Genomic DNA, 15,774 nt, shown 5'->3' on the forward strand with positions numbered 1-15,774 from the left:
TCCTGGAATGGAGATACTGGGTTATAAATGTTCTGTTTAAGTGTTAAGAGAAAGTTTCAGGGGTTTTGGTTGCTGCTATATTCTTATCTGCTTGCCAGCAAGGCTTAGGGTTGTTTTTTGACTGTGAAATGAAAGCAAAGCTGAAAAAAGCAGGCTATGTATGGCATATTTTGCAGGGCGGAAACAAACAAACAAACAAAAAAGGATATTTCAGGCAACTTTATTACAATTTTTACTTCAGTATAGATCTGGGAACTTTTACGACCACACATCAAGCTCAACGTGGAAAGCAATGCCTTGATTTCAAGTGCGAAACGCGAAGATGGAGTAACCGCTAGGAAGGCAGGGCTGTCACGGCAAGCTGCAGCATCTCCTCCAGCACCGCTCGCCACGGTTTTAAAGAAAACCGCCTCTGAACTTTGCAGGGCGCGGGGCCAATGCGGAGCAGACGCTGGAGGGGCGGCTCGGGGCAAGCGAGCAGAGCGCATCAGGCCTCGTGCCCCCCCTGCCCGCCCCTCAACCCCTGCAGGGAGCGGCCAACCCCCCACGAAGCCCACGTGGGAACAAAGCTGGAAGCGATGCTGCAGACCGGCCCGCGGCCTTAAGGTCCCGCCGGCTTTGAGCAGCCTGAGCGTGCTTGTGCACGTGGGGGGGCACGCGGTGCTGCCTCACCCCCCGCCCCCGTTGCAGCACGCAGGTGGCTGCCGCCGGGCTCGGCGCTTTGAGGACAGTCCCCACCGCCCTCCCAGCTTCCTCCCTCCCGCTAAAGGCTCGGCCGAGGGACGGCTCCAAGCAGAGCGAGGGGCGGGGGGCTGTAGAGCGAGCGGGCGGCTCGGAGAGGGGATTACAATTAGCCTTTAAAAATGGCTGCTTGGAAGCTGTCAGCTGGGACGCAGCGCGCCCGCTAACCCTCCTCTCGGGGCTGCTATCGGAGCGGGGAGAAAAGCTTCTCCGTCTCTCCCGACTCCCCCCCCCCCCCGCACCGTGCGGGATGCCGTAGCGGCTCAGGGCCCGGCCGCCCTCGTTGACTGACGAGAGGACGACGGCGGCGGCCCCCGCCTCCTGCGCTCCTCCTGCCGCTGCTGCGTGTGTGCGGCGGGGCTACAAAGGAGAGGGGGAGCGCGGGGTGCACGGAGCGAGGGCGGTGTGTGCGCGCGGGGGAGGGACGCGTGTTGCGAGGAGAAAGCGCAAGGTCAAGAGGCAGCTCTCCTCCTCCATGGAAGAAGAGCGATGAGCCCCGAGGAGGACGAAGAAGAGAAGGGGCGGATGGCTGAGGGCTGCCGGGCTTCCCCTCGGGAGTGAGGAGCCGGCGCTGGGGTCGGGAGGGGGGAGCGGAGGAAGGCCGGAGGCGAGCGGCGGGTTTGAATCTCCCCGGCTGGATTATTTCTCCTCGCTGGAAGCTCCCGGCGCTCGGCCCATGGCCCCCGCGGGGAACGCGGAGCTGGGCAGCGCCCTGAGCAGAGCGGGGGCCGCCCCTCCGTCCCTGGGAGCGTGGAGACCTTTCCCCTCCGCCTGCTGCTGCTGCTTCTCCGCGCTGCTGGACGTCAACAGCTGGCTGCTCTTTTACGGCTTCCTCTACCTGGCCCTGTACGCCCAGGTGTCCCAGTCCAAGTCCTGCGACAAGATCTCCTGCTTCTCGGGGCACTGTGTCAACTCTACCTGCGTCTGCGACCAAGGCTGGGTGGGAGATCAGTGCCAGCACTGCCAGGGCAGGTTCAAGTAAGTCTCTGCTTATTGCTACTTCTTTTCTGTCCCTTTGAGAACGGTGCGCACGCTTTTCTATTTTATTTTCGTTATTATTATTTTCTGTGATTTGGTTCACGTGCGATGGAAAGACGTGACAGAAGTTAGGGATGAAATAGCTCACCTGGTCCCTCCTTCAGAGGATGCAGGACGCGGTTACCGCTGCTCTCGGTGGGAGCCCAGCAGTCGGCCTAAAGCTGTGTCGCTGCTGTCCCTTCTGGAAGTGTCATGGAAGTGACATGGGCACCTCATGAGGTTGCCCAGTGAGCGAAAATTACTGGTGACTTTTTCCTTATGGAGAGTGACAGTCTCTTGCTTGCCGTATGCTCCCTTTCTTACGAGTGTTTAACACAAGTTAGGGCACATTCAGAACGACATAAACATAACTGTTAGTGAAATGTGCATCACCCGTGATGAGGTTTACAGGAGAGGAAACAGTGGTGTAAACATAAAGTAGCGATCGGTGGTGCTGGAATTACCTTCTTATTCTCAAAAAGTAGATGTGAAACGGAGCCATTGATCAGGGAGACAGAGCCACACACTGACACTTGCTTTTCTATGCGTGGTTGGAGAGAAGAGTTAATTTATAGGGCTGTCACTTCCCCCCGCCCCCTTTGGTGTCAGGGTAAGGGCTGGCAGTGAGGAGCGCTGCTGGAGGTAACAGTTTGCTGTTATTTCTCTGCTCTAACCTTGGACAGGACGCAGCATTTCATTCCCTTGTAGAACGCCTCTTTAAAGCTGGAAATGCAGGAGTTCTTGCTTATTAACTGTACTGACACATGCAGCTGGAAAGTGTTTAATATCTAACTAAAAGAAAAATACTGGTGAAGCTGCATCTTACAGAGCTCAGATTCTGTACTTGCAAAGTACTTTAATATGTTAAAAGCATTCATAATTGTCTGTTTTAAACTGTGCTTCCGAGTACTAAAATTAAGCCGGGTAGCTCGCACATCTTTTAAGTATTTGAGTATTTAGTCTTTCAGTCCTAAATAAGCAAAAAGTATATCAAGTGACTTGTTAGCATGGGAAGTTGGGGAGCAGCTGACAACCAGACATGCAGCTGAAGTGAGGCACGTGTTACAGAAAAAAACACCAAATGCTATCAGTGAAATGCATCTCTGTGAAATGCAGTTAAGTGTGAAATATTAGGCAATACAATGTATCTGCAGGTCAATTTGGTAACTATGTATTAAAGTTGGTTGTCAGCTGCCTCTGTACATTGAGGTTTTGGGGCTGGTGGCTGCTCTGTATGCTGGCACAGGAGAGGAGTGCTGTGGGGATTAGGTGAGCAGAGGCCCAGCTGAACCGTCCTTGTGCATGATGATCTGCAGCAGGCTGGCAGAGCAGGTATTTCCTTCCTTTAAAGAGATTGCTCAGGTCCTCTTCCTTGACACTCAGCACTACAGACCTGAATACTGTAAGGGCTGAAGGAATTTTTCATCTATTCAATTCCAGAGCTTGTTAGTGTGTTCTCTGTATGGTTACTGGAGCCTTTAGCCAGCCCTCACATGTATATCCTTCATTACTTGTTCCAGCATTTATAGTTTCCTTATGCTCTTTGTCAGGTGAAGAATTCAATGAGTGGAGGCATAGTGGTTGCCTTTTCTTTGCTTGCTTCTGGTGGAAAGTTAATAATCCATCCCCACCTAGAGGAAGTTCTGCCAGAGTGTTGAAAGGGCATCTCTTCTGAGCGTAGCTAATGCAGTGGTTAATCGATGCCCCTCTGGGAGTTTGGTGAAATCAGAATAGATTCTTTTTTTTATTAGCTCCTCTGTGTTCTTGCATGATTAGCTTCAGAAACGGCTGTAATGCTTGTGTTACGGTTTTTTGTCACGGAGGTGAGCTTTTGCAATTATGTTGGAGGTCCCTGCCCTCCCCCCCCCTCCCCTTTTTATATTTGCTGAGAGCATTTTCAGTAGTAGTATCTTTGATAGTTCATCTTTAATCTTAGAAGCAAAATGTACTCTGCAATGAAAATAAGCATTCTGAGTACTAAGGCTTTCCAAGCCCTGGTGGTATGAAATATGGTCATGGCTGTTGCAATGCAAGCAGCAGCTCAGAGTGGCTCTGTGTTGAATTGCCAAAACTCAGAAGAGTGCTGAATGGGTGATGAGCTGAGTTTATTTATGCAGCAGTTGGAAAATGAATGGTAGATTACTTTAGGGCCAGCTGACTGAGGATCTTTCTGACTTCTGCAGTTATTTGTAGTTGTTTGATTTATTGTTGTGGAAGTTTGGTATGTTGTTTCTATTTGTCTGTGAAGTGTGATTATGTGCTTTATGCACTGATAGCCATGGTTGGGTTTTTGCAGCAGTAATACTCTTATTTGACCAATCATGTTGCAGTTGTATCACCATGGAGTAGCTGTTTCTTACATTAAGAGCTATTAGAAGAATGTTTCTGAATGACAGAAAGATTGGAAAGCGTGTTTGGCTATTATAACTGCATTAAGAATTAACATGGATTATAAGTGTGATGTGTAAGAATGTTAATAGGAACTTGTACGTTCTAAACGTTTATAGTATTTCAGAGCAATTCAAAGTTGCTGGGTGTGCCTGTTTTAAGCAGAACTAAAAATGAGATTTTAATGACCTGAATCGGGCAGGTGTGAAGCTGGTTTTCTGTCACCAGATTATTTAAGGAAAAAGGCTTAAGGGCAAGCTTAAAACATACCAAAATAATGGGATCTTTATTCTTCTTTGTGTAAATCAAATGTGGTTATTTTTCCTCTTCTGGGAAGGAGGGAGTTGCATTAGCAAGCAAGAGAAACATTACTGTATGAGAAATACTACTGAGGGGTAGCTTGGGACCATTAATTCTTTTGTGAGAGATGAGTAATATTTTCAGTTTTATTACTTTTCTGGACTGGGAAATAACAGCATAGCAGAGAGACATCAAAAGTAATTGATCAGTCTTAGTAAGGAAGTGTCAAAATTAATGGACAGTACTATGGTAACCTTGCCTTTTCCCAATGGAAGACCTACTGAATGAGCAGCCTCCTTTGTGGGTGAAAGAAGAGTGGATGGGGGTAAAAATGGGTGAAAAGATGCTTTAGCATTGCTTTACTACTTTATTTATCAGCATTATCTACTCTTTACATTATGAAGTTTGTGATAACGTGTTACAGAAACAGAGCAGTGCTACTGCTCTTGCTGTTGCATTCACAGCTGTGTCAATCATCTGCCAGCATGAGCTGGGCCTCAGTTCTGCCTGGTAGTAAAGTGCTGTCTGGCCAAAATGAACATCTGAAGGTTATTTGCATTTAGTTCTTTCTCTGTTGTACTTTCCACTGTCCTGACCTCTTTTATTCAAATAGGATGAAAATATTCCTTTGAACCAAAATGGATAAGAGAAGTTTAGATATAAGAAGTGAGAAATTCTGTTTTTCTGCTTGCTGGAGATAGGTAAGATGGAGTGATGGTAAGGAAAATGCTTCTATGGTACAACCAGCTCCCCCTCTTCCAATATGTTCTATCTGCAGCTAAAACTCTTGAGATGGAGACTTGGCCTTGGTTCCCTTGCTGAGGAACATTCTGTTGTTAGAGGTATTTAGGAGTGTGGAAGTAGAGCTAAAATGATTTGTCTTAACAAATGCTGAGCCTTAGACATACATTAGTGAAAAATCTGAGTGTGTTGCTTGCTGTAATTAGCAGGGCTTTGGCACTAGCGTGTGATTTCTCTGCAGTGCCTAATGGGCTGTGTTGATGTTTTCTTAGGCAGAAAAGTGTAACAGTAGTGTAAGAGCAACAGTTAACTCTGCTCAGTGAGGAATAAGAGGACAATGTTGTCATTAAAGGCCAACACCTTACTGAAGTGCATTTTAACAGCAGAAGTAATTGGAAATCATGTTTTTTGGAGAAGAAAATCCCTGATTTTTATGTATGGGATTTTGTTTCCCAGAAGTTAGTTTGCATTTCTTCAACTTTGCATGGTACTATCTTGCTACCGATTGTGCTTTGTGTTTCTGTGCAGAGGTAAGCATTTCTTGTTAAGCCCTTTGCTAGGATGGGGAATTTCATCAGTGGCACCTGTTAGTTGTGGGAAAATCTGCAGGACTTTTCCTTGATAGTGTGATGTTCAAGCGTTGTTTGAATTGGTGCTTGCATTTGATTTGTCTTTTGTTTTCAGTACCTCTTTTTATTATGTATTCATGTGAGATAACATCACTAAAAGGAGATCAATTATTTCAGAGCATCTCTAAGATGGAAAGAGAGCACTACTCTGCCTTGGCAACGCCTGCTGCTCTGAGCAGCTCTTTGACTATATTTCCCATCAAATTTCAGGAATATTTAAGGGTTTGTAAAAAATCTCTCTTTTCCTTACTGCAGATATAGTACAATTAGATACGTAAAATCAGAGTTAACAGGGGGAAGCAAAACAGGGCGTGTTTTTGGCTCCTTTTTACAGCATCAGAACTGGTGGTAAGCTTAAAATAACAATGAAAGCTCTGCCTGTGATACCTTATGAAATTATATAGCTTGTTGCCACAGGATATGCACAGAAGTATGAGCAAAACTCATGATTATGGCCATTCTGTTGAAGTTTGTTGTTCAGTACTGAACCTGATGATTGTTAGAAAACAAAAGTGGTGCTTCTGCTGTTTAATTTTTCTAGTTTCAGCCTTAACTCAACTCTACAGACACAACATTAAGTTTACTTTTCTTGGTTGTGTGGCAGAATGAGTCTAAATGCTTACTACTGTGCAGTGTCTAAGAGGATACTACAATTAAAGGCCAAATTCACACATCCTGCTTCTGTAAACAGTGCAGACTTAATGTGGTTTTATGCATACCTACATACCATATGCTATTATCTACATTTCTTCTTTGCTCATCAGCTTGCTTATTCACCTAATTTATTTATAATGTCTTACAAAAGGAATGAAGCTTTTGATACAATCTTGTGCATCTGCTCCTTTCTCCTGTTATATACCTTTGCGTTTGTGTGTCAGTTACAGTTTTCATGACAACTGGAGTTAAAACAGAAGGGAGTGGGAAAGATTGTCTGAATGACTTGAGTTACAAGACTGGGGAATTCAGGAAGAGAAGCATTATGAATGGCCCAAGTGCAGGAAAAGCTGCAGTCACAGTGTCTGTGTATTTAGATGCTGAAGTCAATCAATCTTCAGACTAAGTGTTACAGGAAAACAGGGTTTCATTAAGTTTGTGTCTCAGAATGACCTTTTTGGGGAGGGGAAGGTTTCCCAGAAGCTGGATCAGAAGTTACCCCATTTCTATCAGTATTTTATATACTGGTATGTAGAAGATCATTAGAGGCAAAGATATTACATGCATGAACTCTTCCTATTAAGTTCTGAACTGCATGACAGGAAATACACATGGTCTTTTTTTTTAATTGTCTTCAGACAATTCTTTCTTTATTTGATAACTTGTAAGTTTCTGTTGTTCTGTCATATGGACTGTACCAGGTAGGTGGGCTTCTTTGACTATACCTCCTTCAGATTGGCTCTTACTGCATTTCTGAATTACCTCCTGCATTTTCTCAGAGTACCTACAATAGTTTCTGGATTCTGCTGTCTGCAGTATGACTTGCACAAGCAAAGTGGCCTTAAATTGCAGAAAGTAAGCAGAAACAAAGAAGTTGTTGAAGAAATGATCTGTAGAAAAAGCTTCCCAGTTTCATACTGACCCAGGGGAGCTGTAGATGTGGATAGGAAAAGAGACATTCCTCCCTTCTAGATATCATAGAGTTCCTTTGCCTTAATTTTAATTTGGGATGATGTCTCCATTAAGCTGGCTTCTATTACACGTTGTGAAATCCTGAGTCAGCCTATCAGTTGCCAAACAGCCTTTGTCATCAGCATGACCTGAATTTAATTCAAGACATGCACATAATTAGTCTCTCTGAAGCCAGTGGAGTTGTGTGTAAGAATTTATACCTATGAATTGCCGTATTATAAGCCAGCATTTGAATATTGGTGTAAGTAAACTACTAAGAAATGTGTAGGTCATCATGATTTTATCATGTTAAATGTGATCATTGTTTTGCTTAAAACTGAGTTTAGTGGTGATACCCTGAAAAATAATTTTTCCAGTGTAAGTTACACTCTGTGCATTGAAATCTTAAAATACAGTGACAGTTCATACAATTACCAATTTAAGGCATATTCTCTTTAAAATGTAGATGCATAAGCCATATAAGTGTGCTAAACTTCCCTTGTAAATTAAACTATCTGCACTGGAAACTGTTTATTGAGAGGAACTCTCTTTCAGAACATTGAAGAAAAAGGCTTTTAGTAGGATGTGTGTTTTGTTGTTGCTTAATACTTCATACATTTGAAAGTTTTCTTTAGGTTTTTTTGTGTACAATACCAGAAACTGCCTGTTCTGGCAGCTTGTGTTATGTAGGCTGTAGGGTAACTGAGTTTGCTCCTGTTGGAGCAGAACACACAGTTTAGAAAAGCATCTGACAGTACTTCCAGTCACTGAAAACCTATTACAGACTTCTCAGTATATACTATAGCCTGCTTTGTCTTCTGATTGAGTGCTCCACAACTGAGGGCTGATGACTATGTGGGCCCCAATGCCTGCTTGCTATTCTAATGTAAAAGCTCACTTGTATTGGATGGATGTGTAAAGTTGTCCATAAATAATATTAACTGCTATAATTTGTATAAGCATTCATTCCTGATGTAATTTGGCTAGTACGTGGTCTCACACTGTGCATCTTCTACTTACTCTAACTAAAAAAGATGTTTTTGGGAGGCATTGCTATAGTTCATCATCCTTAAAAAATGTAAATGAGTAGTTTGTGAGATTCCTACTCTGATTCCATGTTACACTGGTATTAGTTTATTTGTTTCAAAATGTGGGTGGAAAAGGTAGGGGGTAATAGGATATTCTTCCATGTACTAAATGAAGTGCTGGTGGAAAAAAGCTTAGTTTAAAATGCTGCTGTGTGAGAAAATGTACTGGAAATCTCAGGCAGTATTGAAGAATAATTTTCTGTCAGTGTCTATGGAAATTATAAGGAGCTGTATAGTCTGGTCTTGGTAAACATGCTTCAGTGTTGATGTAAGGAGAAGCAAAACAGTGGGAGCCTGGGCACTGCAGTGGCCTGTACTGATTAACTGGATTAAGGAACAACTGTAAGCTATAAGCAGAGTGCATACTTTCATGTGACGTGGGTGAGCTGGGGGAATTCTCGAAGTAGGAATTGAGGTTGCCCTATATGTTATTAAAAGCCTAACGAGCAAGCATGAGAGTTGTGCTGGTGGTGGAGCTGCAGTGGGATAAGCACTGCTTACTGCATGGAGCCCAGCTCTGTGCTGGCTTCTGCTCTGTGCTCATCCCCAAGGTGCAAGAGATGCATCAGCTTGGAAGTTTCCTGTAAGCAGAAAAACTGAAAGCTTTTAGACCTCTGAAAAAGAACTTAGCTACCAGTTCTATAGAGTATTCTAGGGTTCTTTTGTTAGTATTTTAGTTTCTGTAGCTAAGCAAAGTAGCCTCCTACTACAATCATGCCATGACAAAATGCCTGGTTTGTTGATCCTAGTGATGTTAAGGAGAGGTCTGCTGTGAAGTGTTTCTAGTTTTAAGCAGTGTGAACTTGGAAAAACTTAATTAGGTAGGGAATTCTGAAACCAGAGTGTTTGAGGGTTACCTGTTGAGTAAGTACTGAATGACTTCAAGTTTGGATGCTGTATGGGAAATCACAGCTTGAACCACTGATTAATCAGCTGAGGCAAATGTTGGGTCAGCTGTGGGAGCACAGGTGAGAGTAATCTAGCTGTGCTCAGGAAGGGGTGAACTTTGACTCCACCCCCTCTGAGACCTCATTTAAGGGCTGACCACCACTGGGGCAGCATCTCTTGGAGATTGCTCCCCAGTGGAGACTGCCTCAGCTATCCGGTCCAGGCATCGACATTGGTGAGTTTTCTTTACTAATAACCTTTTACTATTTATCACCATCTTGGTCAACATCTTTATATTAGCCACCTTTACAGATGCAGGCATCAAAAATAACATTTGGCATCCATATTTCCTATGGTTTTAGTACTTAATTTCTGTGCTTCAGTGACTCATCTGTTAAAAGGAAATTAGCTCTTCATGTAAGGTTGAAGACTTCAGGCGATTCATGACTGTAATGATGGGGGACAGCTTGTGAACTAGATATGAGTTTTAGGAGACTGAGAATGCATTTCTTCCTAGAATGTAATAAATACTATGGCGTGAACTACTCCTGTCCAACAACTACACAAACTACTCCTTGTGCTGTGTATCTCAAATATGTGTAAAATAGCTTTCTCATTATGTCAGAGGGACCTAAGACCAACTTGGAACTGTTCTATATTATTGCATAATATTTGAAGAAATTATTCTTCTCTTGAATAAGAGAATCTCTGCAAAAATAACTTGTATGTTATCCAAACTACTGATAAGATTATATTTAAGATGGAAACACATGGGAAGACTTCACTCCCAACCTTAGATTAAATGTTTTTTAATATATTGAGAGATACAGTCATACTCAGGACTGCTTAGCAGCTACTTTGAAGTTACTACTGCTTGTATGAAAAATGATCTATGTTAGATATTACATTCCTATATTAATATCAGAGACTCGTGAGCTCCCAGTTTGCTGGATGTTTGCATTGCATTGTTCCAGGATTGTGAATCTAGATCCACAGTCTTTAATTAAACAGACTTTTATTGTAGACATGCACCTTAATTATTTTGAATAGATGTTTGTTGTCATATTTCTGAGTTTGTAGTTCTGTTACTTTGAAGGCTAATAACTTGCCTTCAGTGAAACTGTGGGTAAAGTTGGCATGTAATTATTGAGTTGTAGGAGCTTGGACTGAAGAGAGATCAGAATGCTGCAAATGGAATGATATCCTTAGCCAGTTGCTGCAGTAAAGTATGAACAGCAATGATCTTGGTCAAAAGCCAGGGAGGAGAGCTTGATATAGTCTGATGAACCTCAGGGAAGCTTTCTGTTCAAGGTGAAAGCAAAAATGAGGCATTGTGGATCAGGAAGGCATACATGCTTCATTGAGATATATATCTCTATTTATCTATAAATATCTATGTAGGTATAGACTTCTTTCTTTACCTTTGCCATCCAAGTACAGACAGGATTAGCAGAATATTTTCTTTTATAGTCAATTTATGTTGCACTTAAACACTTTCCTTTTTGTAATGGATAGCGGTGAAGAGTAAAAGGCAGTAAAATTAATTTCCTTGATATGTATCTCAAATGTATATATATCTATGTATATATCTACATATATACATATGTAGATATGTATTTCAAAACTTGCACAAACTTTTATCCAGTCTGACTTTTCATGTGAAAGAACGCCTTTGAATTCCAGCTTTATTAGGAAAACTTAGAAGCGCATTAATTCAACCATAATCCTGTATATACTCCTTAAATTTCTTTCCACAATCTGTACTGTACATATAAGAGAACATACTTCTCACAGAGGAACAAAGCAAAAAATCAAAAGCTAAACAAATGCGGAAGAACTCTTAATAAGGCTTATGTATGTGCAAACACAGCTTGGAGGATAGATACAGTTGATAATCAAATGTATGTAAGGTTATACAAGATGTACCGGAAGGAACGAACTGTGTGCTTCATAGGAAGTAAAGCAGCGTGGCTTGGTAGTTCTCTTGTATCATGAAATGTTCTGTTGATTTCCAAATTCAGCCGAGGTTCTTCTAGAGGATAACTTTGAATGCTGGGCAGAAGCTGGAAGGTATTCTTGGAAAATAACAAATACAGAAGCAGATGGTTGGTTTTGAAAACATATACATCCGTATTTCTGTGCACAGATATAACAGCATTAAGACAGTTGTGTTTAATAGTACTTCTGCAGATGGCATCTAAAACAGTGATGTAAGTAATAGATCTACAACACCTGTGTTCAGAACTTTGTTTATATGGGACTTTTAATAGTATTTTGTAGGAGTGACTTGTTAAGTGAATATGATATGGTTTTTCTTGAGTATACTTTTTGAATTGCTTGTACTATGAAAGGCTGGGAATCCAAACCCTGTGTTCTAGGAAGTACTTAACCTTGGCACATCTCTATCATACTTTGTATCTTGAATTAAACACTAAATAGCTGATTATCACCATGTCATTGGCGAATAGGTGCTACTTTCTCCCATAGGTTTTATGCCTGGAAAAAACAAAGCTGGGTAGTTGTTTTTTTTTTTAAATGTTAATCAATAATTGACAGAATTGAAATCATAACTTGGGTTTCTACAATTTTCTGTAATTATGCCCCTTTCCTCACTTTAAGAAAAAATGAGTTAATTTTAAATAGTACAGTGCTTTTGTTTTATTTCAGGTACCTTTTACCTGTAGCTTGATCAGATATATGTGATGATACAAAGCTTATTTTTCAGGTTGGGATCTGTAGCAAAGGATGATATTTTTGACTGACTGCTCTGAATGCTTTCTGGAGCATTTCAGTGTGTCTGGACCTATGTTAATGCAGACATAAGTGTTTGTGTGGCTAAGGGGATGGTGAATGCGTTAGAGAACTGACCTTGAAAAGTGTCCTTCATTCAAATGAGCCAGGATTTCAGAATTGGACTGAATTTGTAGTTGGCCTGGCCTCTTTTTTTTTTTTTCTTTTTTTTCTTGTTATTTTTTGAAAAAAGATTTGGAGAATATGCAATCCACAGTTTAATGTATTAATGTAGTAGTTCACAAAAGTTGTTCTCTAACATGATAATTGCTTGGTTATTTCATTTCTGATTTTATATACATCATTAAAGTGCACTTGCCGCTTTTGAGGGTTGTGTGCATTCAGAAATTAAATACAGAAACTCAGAAGTGACAGGCAGCTGAAAGTAAGAAGAATATTCCCCTCTAAGTTATACTCTGGCTTTGTAATGTCAGCTGGCTGCATTTTTAAGTAGCAATTGGGTTTAAAAGCAGAACCAGTGTTTATTAGATTCCTTCAGAATGATGGAGGCTTCCAGTATTGTACTGAAATGCAATTTGGGAACATTTTCCTCTGAGTTAGTATTATTTATTTCCATTGCCTTGAGAACTGGGAGGTCATACTCAGGAATGATTGTAAAAACAAAACAAAAACAATAAACCATCAACACAAACAAAACCCTCAAAAACAAGGCTTAACCAATTGTTATAATAGTATTTTAATTGCAGTTAAAGCTTTTGTCTAAGGATACTTCCTTCTTTTAGGGTGTCTAATGTACTTCTTTCATACATTATCTGTTGTTCTCTAATCACTTTATTTTTTTTAAAATTATCTTAAACTTGACCATTTTAATTTCCATCTACTAAAAAGTAGTTGATGGATGTAATTAGTCATGCTCCTCATTTTTAAATACAGTGATTAAAATTTGGTCTGTTTCTCTATGAAAGTGTGGAGCAATCTGTAGTACCCTCATCTACACTGCAGCTTTCAAGTCTATAAGCTTCCTACTTGTCTTTGTGTAACTCACTGGGTATGGGGGTAAATTACTGCTCAGGAATGACAAACCTAACATATGCTGAGCTTGGCAAGTGTGAGCATAGCGATGCAACATCTTGAGTGGAGGAAATACTCTGTTGTTCTCACAGCTGTGCTGTTGCCAGCTTAGACTTCAGTGAATCATATCAGTCTGGTTGGTGCTACTTGAAAGCATACTGTGTTAAATAAAAGAACACTAGTTGATGGAGGAAATTCTCAAGTATCTTATGTTTGAAAAACTACAGATTAGTGAGGAAAAAGCAACATTTTTTTCCTTTCCTGTTTTTAATTGCACTGAACTTCCTAGGTATGCAGTTGATGCTCATTTTCTTCTTCTCAGTGGACCAGAAATATTTAAGAGCTTTTCCAAGAGGATGTCAACCTACAAGATACTGTGCTGTGTAAATTCATCTTCTGTATGTTGAGTATTTATGAAGTATACTTAAAATGAGAAATCTCTCAAGCAGGAAATAAAGCCGTTCTGTCATTTAAGCAACTGTCCATCCCTGTGCAGACTTAAGAACAGCTTTTCTTGTTGATTCCTTGTCTTCTCCTTATTGCTTTTCTCTTACTCAGGGTGCACATGACCAAAAGTTTCCAAAAACCTCCCAGTCTGAAGGGTCTTGTCAGCACTTCTGTAGGAGAGTAGAGAAGAGAAAAGGGAAAATCCTAATGTGAGTCACAGACTTAGAAGCCGTAGGTTTGTGTGTGAGGATGTTACTGCGTGGGGAAGGTTGTGGATTCTGGTCACTAAGTGTTAGGGGTGCAAATTCTGTTTGTACACACGCTCAACAGCATGAGCTGGTGCTGATGTTCTGTGCTACTCTGCAACAGTGTCTTGAATTCCAGGTTGCATACATCTGGCCTGCTTGCTTGTCTTACAAAACAGGTGGGTTTTCATAGTAGCTGTGAGAGTTTTGGAGGATATCATAGGTACTTTAGACTATCAGAAGTTTGGTGTTTTTTTTGTTTGTTTGTTTTTTGTTTTTTTTTTTTAAGTGTACTTGCGTAGATATTTAGGGGGCTGTGTATGCAGGTGTATAAGTTAGACACGTAGGTAGGAAAAAGGATTATGTAGCCATGTGGATGCATGTGATGTTTGCACGTCAAAAATATTCAGAGGGTGGTGACGCACTGGAACAGGTTGCCCAAGGGGCTGTGGATGCTTCATCCCTGGAGGCATTCAAGACCAGGCTGGATGTGGCTCTGGGCTGTTTGGTCTGGTGGCCCTGCAGATGGCAGATGGGGATGAAACGATGTGACTATTGTGGTCCTCTGTGTGAAAAAACTTCCTCCTAAGATCTAACCTAAACCTCCCGTCTCAGCTTCAAGCTGTTCCCCTTGTCTTATCCACCCTTGTAAACAGCCATTTCCCTTCCCGTTTGTATGCTCCCTTCAAGTATTGGAAGGCCACAACAAAATCTCCATGGAGATTTCACTTCTCCAAGCTAAGCAAGCCCAGTTCCCTCAGCCTTTCTTCATAGGAGAGGTGCTCCAGCCCTTTCCTAAGGGGGTTTTTTAAATGATATGAGTAGGAGGTACATTGGTGAAGTATCCTTTTCATCAAAAGGAAGGCAGGGCCTGTGTTAATCTTCCTTGTAGGCTTGGAATCAAGTTATTCAAGTATTGTCCCATGCTGGGAATGTCTTCATTTTATAAGCAGTCCTTTTTGATTTGATTTAATTACATCAGTGTCATGCACAGAGAAAAAGATAATTATTAAACTGTCTGCTCTTAGACTGGTTGCAAATATTTTCCTGGCATTAGTAATGTCCAAAGAAGCATTCCCATTAAGCTTGTTTTAGGCATGTGAAGAAAGGGAAATACTTGCTTCTGTTCAAATGAATTCTCTATCGCCTCTAATAATTTTTAATTTATGCTTGTCAATAGCTTCTTAAGGAAAGTAAGAATGGTTGCTATGATGAAGTTTATGGGAGTGTTACCATGTGTGGATGCAGAAGAGAAATTAGAATCCTGTTAGAGAACAGAATGGGCACTTGAAGAATGAAATGATAATGGCCATAAGCTGTAGTCTGATTATTTTGCTTTTTTGAATTTATGCTAAAGAGCAGAGAAGGAAAAACATTCAGGATAAATATGGTGTTTTGATGTAAGGTTATATGCTGGAGGGAATGGAAGAAAAATAGCTTTATGGCTAATAGGAAATGTGGATGTTTGATACCTGTTTCTGTTGCTTACTCTGAGGTAAATTTTTTCCCCTCCTATATGAAATCTTCCTGTAGATAAATACTGAACACTGCTTGTTTGTTTGTTTTCTCTAAGAGAATTCTTACATTCAAGTGGTATTTCCATACAGTTTTTCTCATTTGTTTGGGTCCCATAAACTACTAAAACCACTTTCAACACTGAGAATGAAAATTAAATATCAGAACTGTCAAATTTGATTGAACGTAAATGTTACAAGTTTCTTTACTGCCTCTATTATGGTTCAGTTTTCCTAGCACGCTATTTGGCCATATGTTAGAAATTCCAACTAGCAATTAATATAGTACTGTGGAATAAATGAAAATCACTTGGATCTCTTGGTGTATTAACTTATAGTTACATCTGTT

The 15,774-nt window shown here is 41.1% G+C and overlaps 1 protein-coding gene across 9 annotated transcripts in view; it reads left to right on the top strand.

The window, feature by feature from the left end:
* Positions 1 to 771: 771 nt before the first annotated feature.
* ATRNL1 (attractin like 1) overlaps positions 772 to 15,774 on the top strand; it is a 402,227-nt gene continuing 387,224 nt past the window's right edge. For all 9 annotated transcript variants that reach the window (XR_014948932.1, XR_014948933.1, XR_004307738.2 and 6 more), the window contains exon 1: positions 772 to 1,719. Coding sequence is in view for 6 of the 9 variants with exons in the window: in XM_032445435.2 (XP_032301326.1) it covers positions 1,418 to 1,719 (302 nt within the window). In the remaining 3 variants the exon portion in view is untranslated. The remainder of the gene's footprint in view (positions 1,720 to 15,774) is intronic.

Source organism: Coturnix japonica, chromosome 8 (genome assembly GCF_054131305.1).
Source record: "Coturnix japonica strain WE chromosome 8, WE-NBRP24, whole genome shotgun sequence".
Lineage (NCBI taxonomy): Eukaryota > Metazoa > Chordata > Aves > Galliformes > Phasianidae > Coturnix > Coturnix japonica.